Here is a 21,696-nt window from a genome sequence, read left to right as displayed (position 1 = left end):
TGAGCTGGAAGGGAAGGGGTGTCCAGGAGTCAGGGGAGGGCTGTGTTCCCAAGAGAGACTGAAGACTAGGTTACTGTCAGTGTAGCACTGAAACCCACAGTTGCATTTAAAGTACCATCACAGATAAATATGATGCCAGAGTCCATTCTCCAAACTGATATATTTTACTCCAGTATGAATTACCTCTCTAAAAACACAAAATATACCCACAGACTTCTGCTACATAAATAATAAGGGAGGAAAGGCATTGATTCCAGAATTATACCAAAATATGTAAAAGCAACCCTTGTTAATATCACTGCAAACATCTGATACTTGCCATTACATGATACGCATTTATTAGTAATACTGCAGGTATCTAATACTTGCCATTAGAAAACTGTAGAAATTAGTCTATCGCTGAAATTTTACTTTTCATTCTTGAATGTTCTAGAAGGGCCACATTCAGATAGGATTGGTGCCTTTCTTGTTAACAAAAGATCCAAGGAAACTAAGTGCAAACAATTTTCTTGGCCTCATTGGCATTGTAGATTTCTCTCTTTAGTTCCCAGCTGACCATGAGTCATAAACAAATTTTGCTGCTACTGTATCTTCAACCGCCATCCCTGAAAAAAAATTAAAGTAACCTCCAAACAGTTCTTCAGCTGTACAAAACAATTTAACTTCAGAAGGGAACAGAAGGACTCAGGAAATTATCTAACTGGACAGGAACAAAAATCGTTCCCCATCCCAAACATCTACAGTGTTACATTCAAAGTTTATAGCCATCATGTAACTGTTAGGTGTGCTATATGAAGTTAATATAACAGCATGAATCTGATTTTCAGTGTTCATATCACAACTTGGCCCTTTCGGACCTCTTTCCTGCAAACATCAACTCGAACCCCACAGTACAGTACCACATTGCCTGTAAGTCAGACAGACTTCAGGGGCATAACAGTAGGGAATTTTGGTTGGAGCTGTATTAATAAACACTGCAGTCATGTGTTAAACAATTGTGAAACAGAAAATGTACTTCTTCCTATTGTTTGTTTGCTTTCCTATCACTTTTCATTACATCGGTCCTGCTAGATAAATAAAAAGGGAAAATGCAAATCACATTCTAGTTTCTTCTGGACAGTGCATTGCCACAGCAGTTTTGAAGATGATCAGCAGCTTTCCCACGCATGGGGGACCTAATAAATAACAAGGCATTGTTTTCTGTCAGACTTGTACACAGGAGGGGTTGTTCTTACCCAGCGATTTAAACACTGTTGTTTTCTCAGGCAGGGCTGGTTTCGTACCCTTCACTACCTCTCCCAGTTCAGCAAAAATCTCTGCCTGTAAAACAAAGATATATTTATACATAAACATAATATCCATACATACATTAAGAGAAAAACTTTTTTTCTGAGTGACTTCAGAAGAAAGAACTCTTCCAGTTCTGCTATCCCAGAACAGATTCCCTTCCATGCTGAAGCAGATCACTATTCAGACAAATAATACAGAAATTGGACAGAAATCAGAGGAGTGGAATGGTTTTTAGAGAAAAACAGCTGACAGACTTTCCTCAGTCAGTAAATTACAATGGATAGCTTGTTACGTATCCAACAAAACACATGGGGTTCCACACACCTTACTGTATCTGGACCTCTTATGTTAAACCTCAAAAGCGGAAACCATATTTGTTCTGAAAAAAAATTAAAAGAGAAAAAAACTCCTCCATTAAACCTAAAAGAGTGCCTGCCGTCAGATTTCTGCAGATCACTGTCTGCTTGGCTTCTGTCATCCATTCTCTAGAGGCCTGATGTGTGTCAATTACACTGAATATTATGGGAAGAAAAAGTTACAGGTTTTAAGTATTTTTCAAATCTATTTGTTAACATAACTACCAAACAGTGTGGGAAATGTAGGTCTTTCAAAATCAATATTTTGTTATTGTACACAAAGGCCAACACTGAAAACATGCTACTGTAATATGGCGCCATTAAATGGTTGATACAGAGGTTGCACGGTTTTGGCACAGACATATAGAAGCCTCAGTTTGAAACCAGTTTATCTTTCAGCCTGTGCCTGGAAAGTGTTAACAGCTACATTTGATGCTCTAAAAGTTTCAGTGTAGCACATCAGTACCAGCTCATTCCCAATGCAAGCCAACTGCCAAAAAAATAAAGTCCATAATTTAAGAAAGTCTTACCCCTGACAATATAACATCTCCCGATTCCGTAAGAGCAGCCTCTCTGGAATCCACAAACAGAATGGAATTCTTCATCAGTTCATCATCCAGTTCTCTCCAGTCTGGTCTGCTTGCTCCAACAGCTAAGACAACAAAACTGATGAACTTGGGAGGAATGTTTAAAACAAATTCAAACCACATTTTGTCCAAAAGACACATGTGAAGTAACAATGGACATTATTGTGGAAATGTAATATACAAACAAGCTGCTGTTAGCACTGGAGACATGCTGATTGATAAAACAACAAAAAAATAGGATGTGCCTGAGCAACTGGTAAAAAGCCTGGATTTCTCTCAACCTGGCCTCAGCTGTAATGCTGACATATATATGGCCTGTTTCTGTAAGGTGCTAACCCCCTAAATTTCCACTGATGTCAAAGAAGGATGACATTGGGTCCAACCCTCCAAATTACAACTCATTAAGATGTAGAGCATCCTTGACCTCTAGTCATGCACATGCTGCTGCCGACAAAAGTCTTACATTCCTCATAAGCACAGCCAGAACAACTGGAATCAATTGGCCTTTGCATTTCAACCTGCTGAAGCATTAAACTGCAGCTCTTCAGGAAGCAGAAGTGAGCTTCTTTGCTGGAACTGTTTCCACCTCTTTGGTACACTAGTCAAACTGCTCCTTCCAAATAATGCTGACAGAGAAAAGAAGGGGAAGTAGCTCTGCTTAGCCCTTCATCATCTCATATCAATACAAGAAATGAAAAGATACATGTAACTCTCTATAGCTACAAAACAAACAAGCCTTTGCTAGGAGCCTTCTAAATGACACTGATAAATAAGCGTGACAGTTACTCTGTTCTGCTTACAGAAGGCACCGTTAGAATAAACTTTGATCATTTGGTGACGCAATTAGGGGAAGATAATCTTAAGGTTATACAGACTACAACTCTTCTGCAGACAAACAGTAAACTGTTTCTGTGACTGCTGAATTAAAAAGTTTTTGTTGCTTTTTTATTTTTTAAACAGAGTTAACTAACACCTAACACAGCTCCTCTAAAACATTCAATATTTGATTTGTCAGTAGAATATCCTTGTCAGCAGACTCTGGGTAGCCAAGGCATAAGAAAATCATCTCCCTTCGTCCATTATCTCTTGTACCCTTGTCTTTCACCAGATCATTACCAAACGCCCTGAACTTTATGGTCCTTTCATTTGATCCAGACTGTGGTTTTTATGTGTCTATAGAGAAAAAATAAGATTTGAAGAATCCTTCAATTATCCTGAACAGAGGAGAACCAAAAATACTTTGGTTGCACAAATACTTTGTGCAGCAAAAACTTGCACATGCAGACAGAGAGTTCAATGCTACTAATTAGGATTTTTAGACCTATACCCTTCTATTATTTCCTTGTAACATTATAAGCAGTACCAGTTGAGCAGGCTATAGATTTTCACCTACCTGGGGAAAATGAAAACAAATCAAGGAGCTTAACTTTTCAAATATAGCAAGACCACTATCAACTTGTTATGGGCTAAAAAAAAGTTATAGTGTAGTCAAATGTTTTTTAAAAGTGTCCAACTGTTATGGAATAATAAATTCCATGTTGCATGAATGCCTCTTCAAACAGCACAAATGCCTCAATGGAGGGGGAGGAGAAAAAAAAAAAGGCAAAGAAAGGAGAGGGGTCTTTGTGTATGCGTCGCCTCAGTGACTGTAGACCTTAATTGATTTTGGTTGTACTTCTGGCTTCCATTCCGTGACATAACACAGACAACAATATTCAATGACGAAGGACAAAACTGAGTTTGAAAAATCGGTAGGATGCTGCTGGAATGTGGGACTTTCCTTTAAATTGTTCCCTTTGACAAGTCGCTTTTGTCTTCTTACCATGCCATTTGGAAAGTGCACAAGGTCATCTGAACCAGGCCCACAATTAATGAAATAAGCAAATGTGGGCATGTCCAGAGACTCCAAACAATAGTGTGGCAACATCATTACAAAGCGGGGGGGCGGGGGAGAAATCAATGTGATCAGCCCAAAAAGTAACAAATAGAGAAGCTTACAAAACTGAGTGAAGAAAAAAATACAACTACCAGGGAAACAGCACAATGAGCAGGAATCACTTTGGAAATAACATGTTTGTATGGGTTATTTAAATAATGGGTGAGCATCAAGTGACAAGATGGTAGCAAAGATGATGCACCACTAGGAAAAAAGCATATCCCATGCTCTAGCAAACATCCAGTGCTGGAATATGCAGGAGTTCTAGCTCCAGACAACCAGGAAGACAGGGCTGGGAAAAGTGGTCCTCACTAAAGGGGAAAAGTCAAAATGGAAAGAACATTCATTCTGAGAAGCACAGAATATTGCTTTTCAACAGTTTTTGATGCTAAACAATGTGATAATAAATATATCCTTTAAACAATGAGAACATAGCATACCATTGATATGGGCACCTGGTTTTACCCAGTCTCCAAATAAAACTGGTGTTGTTGCCATAGTGACTGTTATAATCACATCAGCCCCAGTAACTGCCTCCTGAGCAGAAGAGCAGACCTGCACTGGACCATTAACTGAATTAGCAAACTTCACCGCTTTCTCTTTGGTGCGATTCCATATCCTGACCTTCAAGGAAAAAAAGACAAACAGATTAGCTTAAGAATTTCTCCTTGCTGAAACAGAACACTGTTTAAGTTTTCAGTAGATAATTACATGTATCCTAAACATGTTTTTTTTCCCCCCTTTAACATTCTCGTCATACAAGTGACTAAATTTCACATGAGTGCAGCTACATTTGAATGACTGTTTTGTGATGCCAGAATAACAACTCCTTGTAGAGCTGTATTTATAAAATACAAATATTTCCAATAAATATATTTAAGGGAAAGTCACAGAAGACTCATCCAAGTATGGCACACACAGTAGGATTTTCTCAGAGAGAAAAAGCCATCTGAAACTTGACTTTGTTTCCAACCCCCCCTCCTTTTTTTTTTTTTTAAAGACCAACATTTGAGCAAGAAATTCTACAGCTGTTCAGAGTATTCTTGGGTTCTATAAAAACAGAATCAAAATACAATTAATCCCTTAACTTCATTGGCTGTAGTAGGATTTATTTATATTAAATCTTCCCAAAACATAATAGAGAAAAATAGATGTATCCTGTTAAGATGTGTCCATTACCTCTTTAAATGTGAACAACTCCATGAAGATATCATAATGGCTATATGCTTGAACACCAGCTCCCAAAATGCACAGCACTTCTGCAAAAGCTGGCATTAACAACTAAACAGTATCAAATATTAAAAAAAAAGACTATGTAAGGATGATATATCAACAGATATGACAAATATATATCACAATACTACAAAAGAAAGCAGTATCCATAGTCCTTCTAAACAAAAATATATTTTTTTTAATGCAAAAGCTAGTATTGGTTCATATTAATATAAAACAATATTCAATTACCACTATATACACACAATTTTTTAAAATGCAAAAGCTAGTGTCAATAGCACTAAAGTACATCTTGGCTTGATTCCAGTTTTGAATGTCCGACTCTTGAAATTCAGACTTAACATGCAACAGCATGAGCCAATGCAAATTCTGGGGCCTCGGCACACTCTAATATTCGTATAATGTATTACACCTAGGTGACTAATTAAGTGTAAAACTACAGTGTTGATGTTCTGCACTGGCTGAAAACAGGGCTCATAATACTGAAAGCTATCAGTACTGAAAGTAGTAGCTGCGTGGGTAAACTGGTCCTGGTAGCCCCAAACTAAACCTTCCTTTTCAATTCACTGAAGCCATAAATCATACCACAAGCAGACCTTGGCATTGTAAGAGCCATGATAAGTATGCATCAGGCATTGTAAAAATAGGGATGGTTCTGAGGAACAAATATTAAAATTCAGATCTGATTGGTTTTGGTTTTCTGGTTTAGTTCTTGCCTGTGATTCACCAGTAGTTGGCAAAGGTGAAGAGAGCGCTGCTGGAGTGCAGCCCGAAGCTATCCTTGTGTCTTGTTTATGCATTTGCTGTGGCCACTCACTCCTGTATAAAAAGCTTTTGAATTGCCTAGGCTCTCAACACTTATTCTGCTGCAAATAAATTGAAAAAAAAAATCTCATTGATCCCATTTTCAGTAGCAAGAACTCTTTTTAATGTTCCTTTCAAAGACTCTGAAGCACTGATTTCAAAGGCTCCTTGCATAAAAGCATGGGTCTTTGAAAAGCAAATGCCATAAAGAGGACAAGATGACAACTATGAGCTAAACTCAAACACTCCTGAACATTTCCCAAAACAGCAGACGACAATGAAAGATCTCATCTTGAAGTCCCTTCAGCAGCCAAGCTCCTTTGAGGCCAGCAGAGCCTTGACTGTGTAAAAACTGTCAGAACTGCCCAAGTATAGAATAGCTGAGATGAATGAGGTCCTATAACCTCATGTCCAAGGAATCCATTGTAAATTGCTCTGTCCTTTGGACCAGGGGAAGCTCCTGGGGACAGGTTCTTCACTCCAATTTTATGTCAGTTTAGCTCTACTGCCATGGACAGAGTCACGCTGGCATGAAGACTGCCACTAACGAAGTGGTGAGATCAGCCTTCAGTCTGATGCAAAGCTGATGGGTGAAAAACAGAGTTCTGGCCCTCTTCTTATTGCCTCATCCTTTGAGGTGAAGACTGAAATCCTGCTGTTCACTGGACGCTGACTTGCTCTCTTCCCACTATTAGCAGCCCAGCCAAATACGGTTTGAAAAAAGAATTCAAAACCAACAACTTCCAACTGAAACTGAAAGGATGTAAAGCAACATACAGCAAGATACACCTCACCTGTCTTCAGACACTGAAGTTTATGGCTGTAGTCAGGAACAGTCATCTGGACATCTTCCAGTGACAACAGAGCAACTGACAGCCACCCAGCCACCTCTGGACAAGTCATCCCTCTATCTTCACCATCATCTATCTTAAGAGGACCCACGTTGCCCCCTGGAAATGTGCCTTTTTCCTCTTTCTCCACATCCAGTAAAACCCACCTGTCCTGGCCCGACAGCAGAAAATGTACATCTAAACAAACTGAATTTATCACCACAGCTGCATCACCCAAAGCTGTAAAGGAACATGTTAAGACAAGCACAAAAGAAAGAAAATCAGAGGAAGACACCTCGGTAAATTCCCAGAAAAGCATGCAGAACGAGCCACAAAAACATAGCTCAGATTCCTTCTCCAATCACACATAAAATGTTAAAGCCAGACATGACTCACTCAAAACAGAAAACTCTGCTTTTAAGTTTTCCCTGAAGGTACATACATTATCATAAATCTAATTTAAAGCTGTATGTGATGAAAGGCGTTTACATAATTCCTTCTAGTTATTTTATATACAACACCACTAAATCTCTCCCAATTTAGGAAACAGAAGATATACCTTGGTGGCAATTGCAGAAACTGCAGCTGTTCGTTTTGCTGTAATCACACTGCCATCTAGGACCTTTTAAAAAAAAAAAAAGGTTCAAACAGACTGAAATGAACACTGAAAATATGAGTAAATACCAAACATTTTCATCTGATTTGTGAATTATGTGATATTACAGGGCACAGATAAAAATATAAAAGTTGGTAATTACTATTATAGGAACCACAAACCATATAGAATCACACGTTTAAACTGGGCAGATTCTCTGTCTACTCCAGTTCTTCCACATCATTCCACCTGCACAAATGGAGTGAAAACTGGTCAGAGCTGAGCCATCCCTAACTCACACAGTTCTTCATGCACCGCACTTCCCTGGCTCTCCAACGCAGAGAGCAGATCGATATAACTGCAATACCCTGCACTCCAGTAAGACCAGGGACCAGCGCAAACTGGCAGTGGTTCACGAGCCCTGCACTGTCTTGGTCTGTACAGAGGGATGATAGGGACCCATGGAATTCCTTTAATGCGTATCATACACAGTGGGGCACTCCTGCCTCAATGTGCATTAGCTACTGCGTACAACTGAATTAAGGAGCTTAAAAAGGTGACACACTTTCTGATACAGCTTAGGAATAAAAGCCCAATATAGTTTTCTTGACCATTTTGACCCTTTAATAGTCATTATTACTAAAGTGTAATGAAAATGGTCAATACTCTTAAAAAATTCTTAAATTCTTTACACAAACCAAAAAAATCAGACTCTGAATACTATTCCCTATTACACCAATTGTAAATCTCTTTAGATTTAACTTAAGATGGTCCAAGATCAATTCTTTATTCAGCAAAGTTTTTTTTCCCTTTCAAATGCAAGGTAAACTTTTCCTGATAATTTCTCTCTTCCAGTCACCCTGTGAGCCATCAGATTCCCTTCAAATCACAAGTAGCAGTAAAGAGCAGACAGCATACAGTTTAACATGTATGAAAGATAAAAGGCTTTAGGCCAAATCCTCATTTGGCACAAAGACATTTTCACTGATGATGTAGGTAAACTCAGGCCAATTTACACCAGTTCCAGTTTCGAAGAATCAGAAGGGAGAACTGACAGGGCACTAACAGAGAAGAAAGCAGAAACATGCATGAAAACTCACAGCTTTTAAAGAACCATTTCTGGGGTCAAATAAGAGGACAGTCGCTTGGTGAGAAGGGACGGAGGAATCTTTCTTGTGCTCATAAAAAGTCACCAACTTGGTTGTCAGAGCATCGTCTGCGGCACTGTAAGCAGGCATGACTCCCAGGAACCTCGTAAGAGAATTACTTACGTTACTTTTGTACCTTTAGCATGGGAGCCTACAGCCACCGGAGTGGTTAATACCAAACGGCTGCTGACCGGTTAATCAGTAACTCGGGACCGACGACCTTTTCCGATGCCCTAACTCCTTCCCCGCCGCAGGCCCACCCCCCGTTGCCGCTACCCCCGTTCCTCGCTCCGGAGGGGCCGCACCTCCTCCCTCCGGCTTTCCCCCACCGTCCCGCCCGGGGCTCCGCCAGGCCGCCCCCCCGCAGCGCGCAGCGCCCACCCCGCCTGCGCCGGCAAGGCGGCCCCGCTGCCCGCCCGCCTCACCCGCCGTGCCGGTGCACCGGCACCACAGTGCGGACGGGCTGCACGACGCCTCCCGCCGCGCCGGCCGAGAAGTTGGCCAGGGCGGCCTCCAGCGCCGGGAGCAGGAGGCTGGCACGGTGCAGGTGCTTCTCCACCTCCTCCGCGCCGATGAAGACGGGCGGAGTCGAGCCCATGGCGACCACCGGCCAGACAAGTGCCAGCCCCGGCCCCGCACCGCCGCTAAGTACTCGGCGGGGCGCCCCCGCCCCCCGTCCCGGCCCCGCTGCCGCCCGCCCCGCGGCGGCACCGCCCCGCGGCCCACCCCGGGGTCCCGGCTGCCCCTCCGCGCCGCGCTCCCCTTACGGGCACGGCGGGGACACACACGCAGCCCGACCGCTGAGGGACGTGCCGCGGCTCGAGGCGAGCTCCGACGCCCCAGGAACGGCCGCGCCCCCTCAGGCACCACCGCAGGGGGAGGCGGCTGCGAACGCCACGAACTGGGTCCGCCGCGATTTATTTACGGTTCGCCACAGCCCGGAGGCACCGCCAGGACCCGCGCCCCGAGCGGTGGAACACCCCCCGCTGACCGGGAGGTGGCGGCACTCTGTGCATGCGCACAGCCACCCCGGAAGCCCGCGAGGTGTCGCTCTAGCCTCAAGGCGTGATTCTAAGCACAAGCAGTAGAGTTTGGGCATTCGCTCGCTAGAAAGTCAAAGCGGCGCAGGGCGTGCCGGGAAGGCAGAGTCTTCCTCCGGGACAACCATCTTGTTCTCTTCGCCAGGGCCGAGCTGAGGGGCGCGGAAGGATGAAGGGATTCTCGGTGGTCGCGTGCTCCCTTTCGGTGAGTGCGAGCTGGAGGTGTTGTGCGTGGCGGGGAGAGGTATCGACAGCGGCGACAGCGGTTGTCCGGGCCCCGGCGGCTGCGGGCGGGCCTGACCTCAGCTAGCGCTGGGGCGGCAAGCCGGGCTGGCGGGCAGCGGGCTGGCGGTCGAGCGGGCTGCGTTCGTGCCTGTGGGGCTGTCGGCTAGGGGCGTGAGTGGGGGCCAGGGCCGGGGTCGAGCCGGCCGGGCGGATGGCGGAGCGGGGCGGCAGGGCTGAAGGTCAGACAGGCCGCGGGCCGGGCCCGGGGCGGCCTGCGCGCAGCTTTGTGGCTGGGAGCTCCTGCCGGGGCGAGGGCCTCCCTCGGGGCCTTCACCCGAGGTCTCTCCCGGGAGCGGCCGACGAGGCAGGGCCGCCCGTATGGCCGGAGAGGGGAGGAGCGGTCTCTGAGGGGATCCTTTCTCGGTGGGGAAGCTTCAGCTGCTTGTGGCAAGGTGGTGCCCTTGGCAAGTGGGATTGGGCTAGTCCCGGGGGCGCGGAGCGGGCAGAGGGCTTGTTCTGCTGCCAGAAATCCTGTTGAGCCGGCGGACAGCTGAAATGTAACTTGTGTTAGGTCTCTGCTGCAAATGCTCTTTTGAGTAGGATGGTGTCTTCTGAGTCACAGTATGTTTGTAAGTCAATTTTAGACAGGCACTAGTAATTCATAAATAAGTAGGCTTAGAGGTTAAAATTAGGTGTCTTAACAGATTTGTGGTGGGGGAAGAAAGGAGTTTTTCCTAGACTTATACATTGAACAGTCTGTGGCAAAGCAAGGGGAATTATGTCATTGGTATCCCTACAACTGAATGCAGTGGTGTTTCTGTCACTTGTAGCTTTCTGTCACATTCAGCTTTCTTGCAGTGCTATTTCTTGAACTTCCAGCGACCTCATATAAGTCATTGCACAGCTTCCAACAGTGATGTAAAAAATGGTCAGAGGAATTACAAGGGAATCACTGTTTTGCTCTGGGACTTGAAGTTGTTCATTGTATTTCTACTTTAAAATGAGTTGCTTTTTCAGTATGTAATGGAATATGTGATGCACTAATTCAGGAAATCCATTCTCTTATGCTTTCTCCTCTAGAAGAGACTTTACTCACTTAAGGTAGCTCCTAAAGTTGCAACCTCAGCAACTGCAGAACGAGTGAAATTAGTTCCAGAGTCTGAGGATCTTGAGGTCAGTATGAATACTGGTATTTTTTTCTCTCTTCTTTTTATTTGTCTTTTAAAACTCAGTCAACTCAGAACTGTGACAGTACCTCCAGTGGATGGCTAAACCAAATTTTTTCTTTTTAATACAGATCACAAAATTACCAAATGGCTTAGTTATTGCATCTCTGGAAAACTTTTCCCCAGCTTCAAGAATTGGTGTGTTTATTAAAGCAGGCAGCAGATATGAAACCACTAGTAACTTGGGAACTGCTCACTTGCTTCGTCTTGCATCTAATTTGGTAGGTGTTTATTCTCTTTGTTGGCAGTAGATGAAATGGTGGAAGGTTTATGATCACAAAGAGAAACAATATGGTAAAACTTAATGTAAGAGATCTTATAAAGTGGAAAACAATCTACATTGATTCTTGGTTAGCTGGTTCAAGTGCAGGAGAAATTACATTACTTCCTGGAAGACAGGCGGTCATATTTATTTAGAATTATGCTCTCCGGTGGTGTCTTAAACTATATATATATAAAATATATCTATATCAAGCTATAGACATAACTTATTTTATTTAAGCTCCATTAAAAGTTAATTTGGGTGGCTGATACAAACTAAGTTTTGTGTGTGTGTGTAATATTTCTGAATAGTTTTTCTTACTACTGCCATCACGGTATTTTAAGCTCCTTGTTTTCCTTTCCTGTTTTATGTCTAGCTTCAGTTATACAAGATGCTGTGGAGGCAGATACATATCAGCAGGTTCAAAAAGAATCAGATAAATTCATTGATAGCAGTGCAATACCATTGAATGGGTTGTGGGATGTTATATATAAACAGCCTCATCTGTTGTCACTGTCAGGTACAGAAAGCTGGGCTAGATGTCCCATGGGCTTGACCCGCTGTGGCCGTTCCCCTTGTTCCTGTTTATCTCAATTGGTGTCTGGCTCTAGCTGCAGATGTAAACACGGCCTGTCTCGCACACCAGCCAGGCTGTGACGATTAGAGCTACACAGTGCCATTGGCATGTCTTCAACTGCTGTTGTGTGGGCTCAATCCACATCAGTTTCAGGCAGAAAAAAAAAAAAAATAACATCCCAGCTGCTTATTACTTTCTTCCCAACTGCTGCACAAAGTTACTTGCCCCAGACAGCTGTCAGCATAATAGTATGTATAGGCATTCCTTGCCCTGGTTTTGTCAAGCTTATCTAATTCAAAGAATCCTATTAAATGTTCAGGCAAACCTGGATCATTCTAGAATGGGGCTGGGGAGCAAATATTTGAGCAATTATGGTGGAAAATCAGAGAGGATGATAGAAATGATTGGGAATAGGGATGCAGTAAGCTGGCTCAACTTTTCAAAATGGCTTCTGTATAAATGAATGAACTGACACTACTTCAGCTTTGCCTGAGCACTGAACAACCTCAGGCAAATCTGTTCTTAAAATAGCTAGAATTTTAAGTTGCTCTTTTCTTTTATTTTCTTCTTTTTTTAAAATAGACTACTAAAGGAGCATCTTCTTTCCGGATTACTCGTGGCATTGAAGCTGTTGGGGGTAGCCTAAGGTTTGTAACCACATACAAAGATAATCTGTCTTGGTAAAATGCAATCAATCTGTATGACTAAAGGAACCTTAAAACACTGAGCATAACAATACGTAGGTGGATAAGCTCAGTGTGGCAATGGTACTTGAATGGTGAACGTTGACAAGGAACGTCTTTTCTACTTCTCATTCTACTAAGATTCAAGAGTGCACCGATGATTGGTATTTCAAAAACATCTTTCAGTTAACAAAATATAAATGTTGTGTACCTGGAAGAAATAGAATTTGTCCAGAAAGCTTAATGTTCTTTCTGCCTTTACAGGCTTCGAGATAAAACTTCCTGAAGTCAGTAGATTTTTTTTTTTTCTTTTTTTTCCGCTCCATCTTTTGTGAATAGATACCACTCATCACACTGCAATTTTGGAAACAATTCAGACAGTAGTTGGCTTTCGTGATTTGAGAGTTTAAAGCCTAGAAAACAAGCCTAAGAGAAATAAAAGAGGGATCTCGCTGTGCCTGCTTTCTTGCAATGTATCTTGAAATCATCCAGTAAGATTGTTTTATATAGAATTTGGTTAAAAGCAGTGTTTTATATAACTTGAGACTCTACTCTTGTTTTGTTCCTGTTAATCACAATGTGTTGAAGCAAGTGGAAAAGACCAACTATGTTTTCTGCCCAAAGAGAATAATTTCTAAATTGCCTTGTTTAATACATATACACATTTTTCTTCAAGTTTTGCTATTCAGCCTTATTTGTTGTTGTACCTTGAATTATCATGGTATCTTAAATTCTGATGGTCACAAGACACTTGTTATTACTTGAATACTTAAGATAAGCATTTTAGTTATGTCTGTTTCTGCTCTGTGTGTATTATCACTCCTTTAAACAGTCATCTCAAGCAGATTTAAGGTTAACTAGATACTCTAGCCAATATCTTGCTGACGAATTCAGTCAATGGGGAATATGTGTGAAAATCCAATTCTGTGTTCTCTGCTGAAATGCATTTTGTATTTTTTCTCATTTAGCGTGTACTCAACAAGAGAGAAAATGACTTACTCTGTTGAATGCCTGCGTGACTATGTGTAGGTATCTAGATACGCTGTAAACTGAATTACTGCATTCTTTACAAACTGCTCTATAGTAAAGTAGAGACCTATCATTTTACAGGGTAGGAGTAATACCTATTTTCATGTCTTTGTAATAAATCAATAAATTACTGTATTAATATTCAGCTTCTGTATAATGTTACTGAGCATACGAATGCTACGGAACTGAAGTTGAATTCTCGTACTTTGTACAGCAGTGCTAATAACTACTCTGGCTCGAGTGATATATTTTGTTGTTAATGTGTTGCTTACAGATTAGTTTGAATTGCTTTCAACTTCAGAAGAAATACATGCTACTTCTGTTGTGTTTAATGCCTTTGTAACTTTTTTTAAATCTAGTGATACAGTAATGGAGTACCTTCTTAATGTCACCACAGCACCAGAGTTCAGACCATGGGAAGTAACTGATCTTCAGCCGCGACTGAAAGTTGACAAAGCAATCGCATTTCAGAATCCTCAAGTTGGTAAGTGTATTTTCTGATCCACTGCATTGGCTTCATGGGATTTTCTTCAAAATGAAAAACTTTGGAAAAAATAGAGTTTCCCTTTTGCTCTGTCACATAACCATTTCATTTTTCAGCTTTTCCCCATTGATAGCTCTTTCTGTTGTTATGGAACTTTTTTATAAATCCACATGTTTTTCAAGCCTGTGCCTAACAACATTGAGCAAGTAACATGCTGAAGACAGCTTCCATTTTACCTTTTTAATTTTTTTGAAGTACAACTAAAAAATGTGCAAGTCATGCCTATTGCTGACAATGTATTTGCAGCAGCTTGTGTTCTGAAAACAGTATTTAGGTATTACTCATCGATGCGGAAACAGTATTCTACAAAAGACTTCTTGAATTTGTATGTTTTTGGTATTTTGGTATAAAAAATATGTGTTTTCATTACACTGAAAATGGATTTCAGTTTTAGGTTTATAAATTTAGGTTCATGGGTTTTAAAAAAAAAAAAAGGTAAACACAAAGCCTCAGCCAAACCAAACCTATTCTGGTATGTCTTGTGTTACATAACTCTAGTCATCCAAGCTCACCCAGGTAGTTCTGCACAATAAACGTCATTTGTACTACTCTGAAGCATGCTCACCTTCATAACCCATTAAAGGTGACAACACAATGTTGGGCTTTGGAAAATCTCTGGCTTATATTGAAGTGCTACAATTTTTTTAAATCGGCATCAAGAACAATCTTTGTTTTTTAAACTTGTATCAAGTACAGGTTGGTTTCATAGTAATTTAATATTTTCAGTTACAGTTATGTTCAGAATCAGAACTATGAAGAAAGGAGTGTCATCTTTCTCTTGAGAATATTTTGAGAATATCAAACAGGAATGAGTAGAATGCTATTGGATGCAAGAGAAAAAGCTAATGAGAAGGGAAGTGAAGACACTAGCATCCTTCATCTGAATAGGGAGACAGATGAGACATCACACAAAGCTACAAACAGTATTATAAACATCTTGTTTTTTCTCAAGCTTAAGAACGAGGGAGGCTTACAGTGAATATGGTGATGATTCTGAAACAAATTAAAAGGATGTTGGGGTTTGTTGTTGTTTTCTGTTGCTCCCCCTCCCCCAAACACTGATTGCATTTATAGCTTGCTGTTGAGGCCAAAAAATGTTCAGCATATGCAAGTTATTAGATTTTTTTTTTTTTTTTTTAAGAAGTTACAAAAGAATAGAAGCCCTCAGACCAGATTCTGTTGCCCGAGGATTTGGACGAAACTTCAATGTGTATTGGATTATTCCAGACATGCTTTAGCAGATCTTGTGGTCCTTAAAGTGGACCACAGCTCTGTTTCACTGGGGTAACATTTAGTTTCATTCATAATCTTCATTAAAAGTGGCTTTTATGTTAATCATCATCACTACAACTTTGTTCCTTTTAGGAGTGCTGGAAAACTTGCATGCTGCAGCTTATAAGAATGCTCTGGCAAACTCCTTATATTGCCCAGATTACACAATTGGAAAAATTACTTCTGAGCAGGTAGGATTATTTGTAAATCTCTTTCAGTTTCTTTATCAAGGATAGATGAGAGAGAAAATTTTAGTAAATATACAGTCAGTATCTACTATCATATTAGTCTGGTGTTAAAATAATTTATTTCAATGCAGCTTTTAGTATTGGGTACGGAATTCACGTTCACATTTAGAAATGTGGTTAAGGTCAGTGGCTTTTTGTTAATAAGAAGGCTGTGAAGAAAATGGAAGTGTTCTTGTATAAAAGGGTTTTGTAGTTGTCACTGGAGAGTGCGTAAAATGCTATGCTATAGACAGTTTCTTTTGGAAGCATTGGAGTTTGCTGCATTAAGAAGCATAAGGCTGAACAGTGGATGTCAGAAACACACTTGCCATTTTTGTTCTTTACACAAAATACCCTAAAATGTGAATTTACTGTTGCAGCTTCACCATTTTGTACAGAACAATTTCACAAGTGCGAGAATGGCTCTTGTAGGAATAGGTATGTATGTTCTTTAATGGACACTGCAATTCATAAGGGAAAACTACTGTAGGAATTTGAGTTCTCTGTAGAAGTAAAATGTTATGGTACACTTAAAACACTTTTATGTAACTGCTGTAGCTTTTCAGTGCCATTACATGACTTGGAATAAACTATTGTATTGCAGGTGTAAAGCACACTGACTTAAAGCAAGTTGCAGAGCACTTTCTAAATATCCGAAGCGGAGCTGGTATTTCTAGTGCAAAGGCTGTCTATCGAGGAGGTAAGTATGTTTCTTGTATCTGTTCTGAATGACTGATTTTCTGTTTATTATAAATGTAGTATTATTCAAAGGTGCAACTGAAAACTATATAGTTGTACTAAATGCTGTACATGAGAAGTGACAGTTCAGAGGCATCTCCTATCTAAATAAGCAGAGGATTATTCCCCACCGTGGAAAGTTCTGGGATAAAGCTGAACCCGTACCTCCAACAAAGCTTTACCTGCAAGATCATTTATTCCGTAAAGTGAAAAACAAGCTGGCATATGGTTTCTCTTGGCATTTTTGGGAAGGTTCTCTTAATAGATTAAGGACTGTCTAGAAGTGGTGGTGGGCTTTCTTATTAGGGAAGATCTGTTAGAATGTCGTCAGTCTTTCATAAAAGACAAAGCAATGCTTAGCTCTTTCAGAGCAGTATCTCGTACTAATACCAATAGCTATTCTTTAGTTGGGGTATCGGATCATTCTGTAAACAGGTGGGGAAAAAGTAAAGTTTCCAACATTTAATATTTGACTGGAATAACTTCAGTTTCTATAAAACAGAGTAAATATTGTTATGAACAGAAGGTACGCTACTTTTCTGGATATTTGTTATCTGGAGATACACTGAGTTTTATCATCTCATACTATGTATAGTTTAGGGTCAGGTTCAAATAAGGCATAGTAAGGTACTTGGTTTTGTGCTTGCAAGAAAATTTTTGTATGTAAAGGACTTTTTAAAATGACCTACTAACAGCTTCTTGCTGTCTTCCTGAGTGGACATGCAATAACTTCACACCCTGGCTTCTCTCTCATGAAACTAACTCCTAGCTAGAAATGTTTCCTTTCCATACCTCTGAACGTACAGTACTTTCTAACTGAACACTGCATTACCTTTTATTCTGTTGTTGTATTTTTAGGAGAAATCAGAGAACAGAATGGTGATAGCCTTGTCCATGCTGCTATTGTAACAGAAGGAGCTGCTGTTGGAAGTGCAGAAGCAAATGCGTTCAGTGTTCTTCAGCACATTTTAGGTGCTGGACCCCTTATCAAGAGGGGAAGCAATGTTACCAGCAAATTGTCCCAGGGTATTGCTAAAGCAACTACCCAGCCATTTGACGTAAGTTCAAAGGGTTAGCGTACTCTAATATTTTAAGTAAAATGCATACTATCCTTTGAGAGATTACTACCTCCAGCTAGAATCTTAATTAGTTCATTCTTGCACAAGTTGCAGTATTTCCAAGAAGGCCTTCCAATCTGATTTTTCCTCTGCAAAGATGGAGTGTAGCTTCCTGAATTACAGTATTTTAGATCCTAATAGTAATTAGTTTCCTGTGCTTGATGCCGAGTTGTTCTGATACTTGAAACAGTTGATGATAATGTTTGTTTTGCAGGCTTCAGCATTTAATGTTAACTACTCTGATTCTGGGCTCTTTGGGATTTATACCATATCCCAGGCTCCAAACGCTGGGGAGGTGAGTTGCTGATTAGAATTTAAGTACTAACAACATAACTCTCAAACTAGCGTTTTGATTTGAGATAGTGACTGATTAATCTAAAAAAAGTCAGTTCATCTGGTTTCTTGTATAAGAATGCTGTGTGTTCAGTTATGACTTAACTCTGTAAGCTGGGAATGAGACTTACTTTCTGGGAGCTACAAATACCTAATATGAACTGGAGCTAGTAAAATACCTTGAATTGCTGACTGTAATTGCTGCTTTACATGTGTAAGCCTAAGCATATCATGAGGAGCGTGCTGGCTCTTGAAGCTGGCAGAACTGAATGCTCTCATGAAAAATGGTGAGACCGTGCAAATTAATGTGGTGTTGCAGTTTAAATCCACGCTGGTTTTTGTGTCTCATTTGGGCATTTATGACTGTTTTTAGTTTTGTTATAAAGCTGTTCAGAATTGAGTTCAGGCAGACAATCCTAACACTGTCAACTGCTCTCCCCTGAAGTCTCCAAGATGTCAGATAATAGGAATAACATGTTGAAATTTAATGCGGGAAGAAGTCTTAAATGATTTAATTTTCCTCAGGTCATTAAAGCTGCTTTGAACCAGATAAAGGCAATTGCTCAGGGCAGCATCACCGATGACGATGTCACAAAGGCAAAGTAAGTGAATAAAGAACTGTCTTGCGTGTTGTAAAGAGAAGTTTCTTAACATGTAGCTACTTGTCAAACACTTAGACTACTCTGTACAGCAAAGCTTATCGTTGTCCTGTAATTATTTCTAGGGGGAACTGCTCACTTTCCTGCGATAAAATTGAACCACTGTCAATACTCTTTTTTTCAAAGCTACACTGATTCTCTGCTAGTGGTATTTCCTAATAAAAACTTCTTAGATAAGTGTTAATGTTTACTGAAAACTGTTTCAATGTAAGAAAATAGCAAGTATCAGCAGATGCTGTCATTTTAATCATACTCTGTAGTATTAAGATGTATTTAAATTAGAATCCTAAATTGCATTATTTAGGTAATTCCCTTTACAGTCGTACTGCAGCAATTCCCAAAACAATTCTATTAAGCAATCTTCTGCATCTTCAAAGAGTAGTAGTAATGATAGTCTGCAAGTGTAAAGCACTGAATTAGTGATGTTACATCCAAGTGCTCGAAAGACATGCCCCTAGGAATATTTGAGATGAGGGAAAATTACTTTTAGAGATGCAGTAACACCAACAAAGTTTTAAGAGTTTCTAATTTATAGAAGGTTGTGCACATTAGTTGGTGCTTGATCATTGTACTGCACTGCAGATAAACTGCACTGAGTCTCTAAAACTGTAGTTGTGCAATACAACAACATAGTACAGATTCACTCAAGTCGAAAAATTAAAGTATTGTGTGTTGCATATATAAAATACTTACAAGACTCCACATAAAGCTTGATTACACAAAACATGATAACCTAGACATGATTGGTTGTGCCTTAGTCATGAGTAGCTAAATGATGAATTCTGGACCTTTATATTTGGCATTATTATTGGGGGGGGGGGGTGTCCTTTTTTTTTTTTTTAGTGTGGTTGTTTGTTTTTTTTGTTTTGTTTTGTTTTTTAAAGAAGCTGCCTAGTATTAGGGAGGTAGGTTTTTGGTTTGGTTTTTTTGGAGTTTCCCTTCTAGAATGGCTTCACGTATTTTCTATATTGCTCTTTTTCCTTTAGTGACCAAAAAAACCCCCCAAAAAACAAATTCAAGGTCAGTGATATTTGCAGAGTCTTGCAATTCAGTCAAAAATACCAATCTACTTAATCATATTCTATTGGAATAAACCATTTTCTGCCATTTTGACTTTTTTAAGAGAATAGGAGTAGCTTATAAAAATAAGATTTTTATATGTAGCAGCGAGACTGCGTGAAACAGAAAAAAACAGTATAAACTTGCTGTCTTTTAACAGAACATGGAACTATTGCACAAGGAACCTAACCATTTACATTCATTGCTTCTTTGTTGCTTACAACAAAATTGCTCTGCGTACATCTGTTCTTGATGAGAAACTGGAATACATTTTAAATGTAATCTTTCAACTTGATAGATTAGTTTGTCTAATTCCTGGAGTACCTGCATTAGTTACTTCAGATAGAAACAAATTCTGAGCTAGACTTCTTCTGACTGTGTGGGGTGGCTAATCATTCCAAGGCCATAGGTGTCCATGTACCCTGTCATTTTCATGCTTGGACTATTTGTGGTGCCTCTTTCCTAACTACAGAACCCTTCCATACTTGGAAAACATTTCAAAATGGAGAAGAATCTTGAAAACTTAAAAAGCACCAAAAACTCATAGCATTTATGGGGGGGCAGTGGGGAACGTAATAACAGAACTTCCATGCTCACTCATCCTTCATGCTTTGTTCAATGGCAGAAACCAGCTGAAAGCCACCTATTTGATGTCAGTGGAGACTGCAGAAGGGTTACTGAATGAAATTGGCTCAGAGTCATTGATTTCTGGCACACACACATCACCATCTGTTGTTGCTCAAAAAATTGACTCTGTAGCCACTGCTGATGTTGTGAATGTAAGTATGTGTCAGCATCTACAGGTGTTCCTTAATCACTGGGTAACTTTTTTTTTATACAAAACTGGTGCTCATTTGTGTGTGTTTATAAACAGACACATATACTATCTTTAAAAAAAAGGCAACTCATTTACAAATCCCAGCTGGCTATCTTTATTAACAGAAGACCCTTTAACCCAATACACTGTGAAACTAGCGTAACTGGGAGTATGTGAAATTCTCATTTGCTTCACTTAAATTTACCAAAACTGCCAATTAGTATTCGTGGAAAACTTGGTAATTAGTTCCAGGCCAGGCATTTCTGTGTCAAGGCTTTTAGGATTCCTGAGTCTAGAATACTTGGTGTGCTTAATAAAACAATTGGGCTGTCAATGATAAATTGACATAATTCCATTGCTATTCCAAATTATCTTGTTGCTTATACTTGAAGCAAACTTCATACAGAAATCCATCAGAAAGAGAAATTCTAAGATAGAAAACTTGTTTTTTCACAGTCACCGCTAATTTGTGTTGCAGTAGCAATTAGCAGTAGCTTTAGTAGTAAGGAGAGATCCACTGTATCTTGTGGTGTAATAATTATTCTAGGAATAACCATTTTCAAAGAGTTTAGGCCTTTTATATCCAACTGTCATTCTGCCATCCCTGTTTAGATTATAAAGTAACGAGGAGCTGGATTTGAAGCAAGTAAGTTTTAGACAGCAAAAGGAAAATTGTTTAGTTGATGATGTACTATAGTAGTGTTGGGATTTGTTGTTTGTTTTAATAACTTGAAGCCGAGGCTATAAGCAGCAAGACAAATTCTGCTGTAGTGAATATTTCCTTATATCCATCTTTCTGATTTATTTTCAGGCTGCAAAGAAGTTTGTCAATGGGAAGAAATCAATGGCAGCTAGTGGGGATTTGGGAAATACTCCTTTTCTTGATGAGTTGTAAAAACTAAACTGGGATGTGGATTCAAGATGGACCTGAGCTCTAAGTCACCTATGTTCTAAATAAATTACTACTAATGTGTTATTTATGAATTCAGTTCTTTCAGAAAATTAATCTGGAGTAATTGTGGGCTTGGACTCCTCAAATAAAGTGCTGAGTTCATACATTTTTTGCTGAGTTTTTTTTCCACTGAAAATGGTATCTAAAATGCTGCTG

The 21,696-nt window shown here is 40.2% G+C and overlaps 2 protein-coding genes across 3 annotated transcripts; one reads left to right on the top strand and one right to left on the bottom strand.

Annotated features, from left to right (window-relative positions):
* Nucleotides 1-315: 315 nt before the first annotated feature.
* On the bottom strand, nucleotides 316-9,758 carry CRYM (crystallin mu). 2 transcript variants are annotated; one of them, XM_072877930.1, is made up of 8 exons: nucleotides 9,547-9,758; nucleotides 8,732-8,882; nucleotides 7,596-7,658; nucleotides 5,349-5,450; nucleotides 4,610-4,793; nucleotides 2,177-2,298; nucleotides 1,236-1,320; nucleotides 316-605 (listed from the first exon to the last, which is right to left on the bottom strand). In XM_072877930.1, exons 2-8 carry the CDS (start codon nucleotides 8,867-8,869, stop codon nucleotides 541-543), a joined length of 759 nt encoding a protein of 252 aa, XP_072734031.1. In that variant the 5' UTR covers nucleotides 8,870-8,882; nucleotides 9,547-9,758; the 3' UTR covers nucleotides 316-540. The 2 variants fall into 2 exon arrangements, with proteins under 2 accessions (XP_072734031.1, XP_072734030.1); XM_072877929.1 differs by lacking the exon at nucleotides 9,547-9,758 and adding an exon at nucleotides 9,205-9,422.
* A 68-nt stretch (nucleotides 9,759-9,826) lies between these two features.
* Nucleotides 9,827-21,564, top strand: UQCRC2 (ubiquinol-cytochrome c reductase core protein 2). Its single transcript, XM_072877928.1, has 14 exons — nucleotides 9,827-10,024; nucleotides 11,125-11,217; nucleotides 11,342-11,491; nucleotides 12,692-12,756; nucleotides 13,761-13,817; nucleotides 14,181-14,305; nucleotides 15,731-15,828; nucleotides 16,245-16,302; nucleotides 16,469-16,564; nucleotides 17,461-17,660; nucleotides 17,935-18,015; nucleotides 18,579-18,655; nucleotides 20,397-20,550; nucleotides 21,400-21,564. Exons 1-14 carry the CDS (start codon nucleotides 9,989-9,991, stop codon nucleotides 21,481-21,483), a joined length of 1,374 nt encoding a protein of 457 aa, XP_072734029.1. The 5' UTR covers nucleotides 9,827-9,988; the 3' UTR covers nucleotides 21,484-21,564.
* Nucleotides 21,565-21,696: the final 132 nt, after the last annotated feature.

Source organism: Ciconia boyciana, chromosome 13 (genome assembly GCF_034638445.1).
Source record: "Ciconia boyciana chromosome 13, ASM3463844v1, whole genome shotgun sequence".
Taxonomy (NCBI): Eukaryota; Metazoa; Chordata; class Aves; order Ciconiiformes; family Ciconiidae; genus Ciconia; species Ciconia boyciana.
This window is presented reverse-complemented; position numbering and strand designations above follow the sequence as displayed.

Excerpts from the sequence above, each read along its gene's own strand:
- CRYM (XM_072877929.1), bottom strand. The coding sequence starts at position 9,377 with ATGGGCTCGACTCCGCCCGTCTTCATCGGCGCGGAGGAGGTGGAGAAG. Across the intron at positions 7,659-8,731 it reads GAAATGGTTCTTTAAAAGCT|GTCCTAGATGGCAGTGTGAT; the intron begins GTGAGTTTTCAT and ends TTTTTTTAAAAG. Across the intron at positions 1,321-2,176 it reads GAGATGTTATATTGTCAGGG|GCAGAGATTTTTGCTGAACT; the intron begins GTAAGACTTTCT and ends TTTGTTTTACAG.
- UQCRC2 (XM_072877928.1), top strand. The coding sequence starts at position 9,989 with ATGAAGGGATTCTCGGTGGTCGCGTGCTCCCTTTCG. Across the intron at positions 12,757-13,760 it reads GCTGTTGGGGGTAGCCTAAG|CGTGTACTCAACAAGAGAGA; the intron begins GTTTGTAACCAC and ends TTTCTCATTTAG. Across the intron at positions 16,303-16,468 it reads AATGGCTCTTGTAGGAATAG|GTGTAAAGCACACTGACTTA; the intron begins GTATGTATGTTC and ends ATTGTATTGCAG.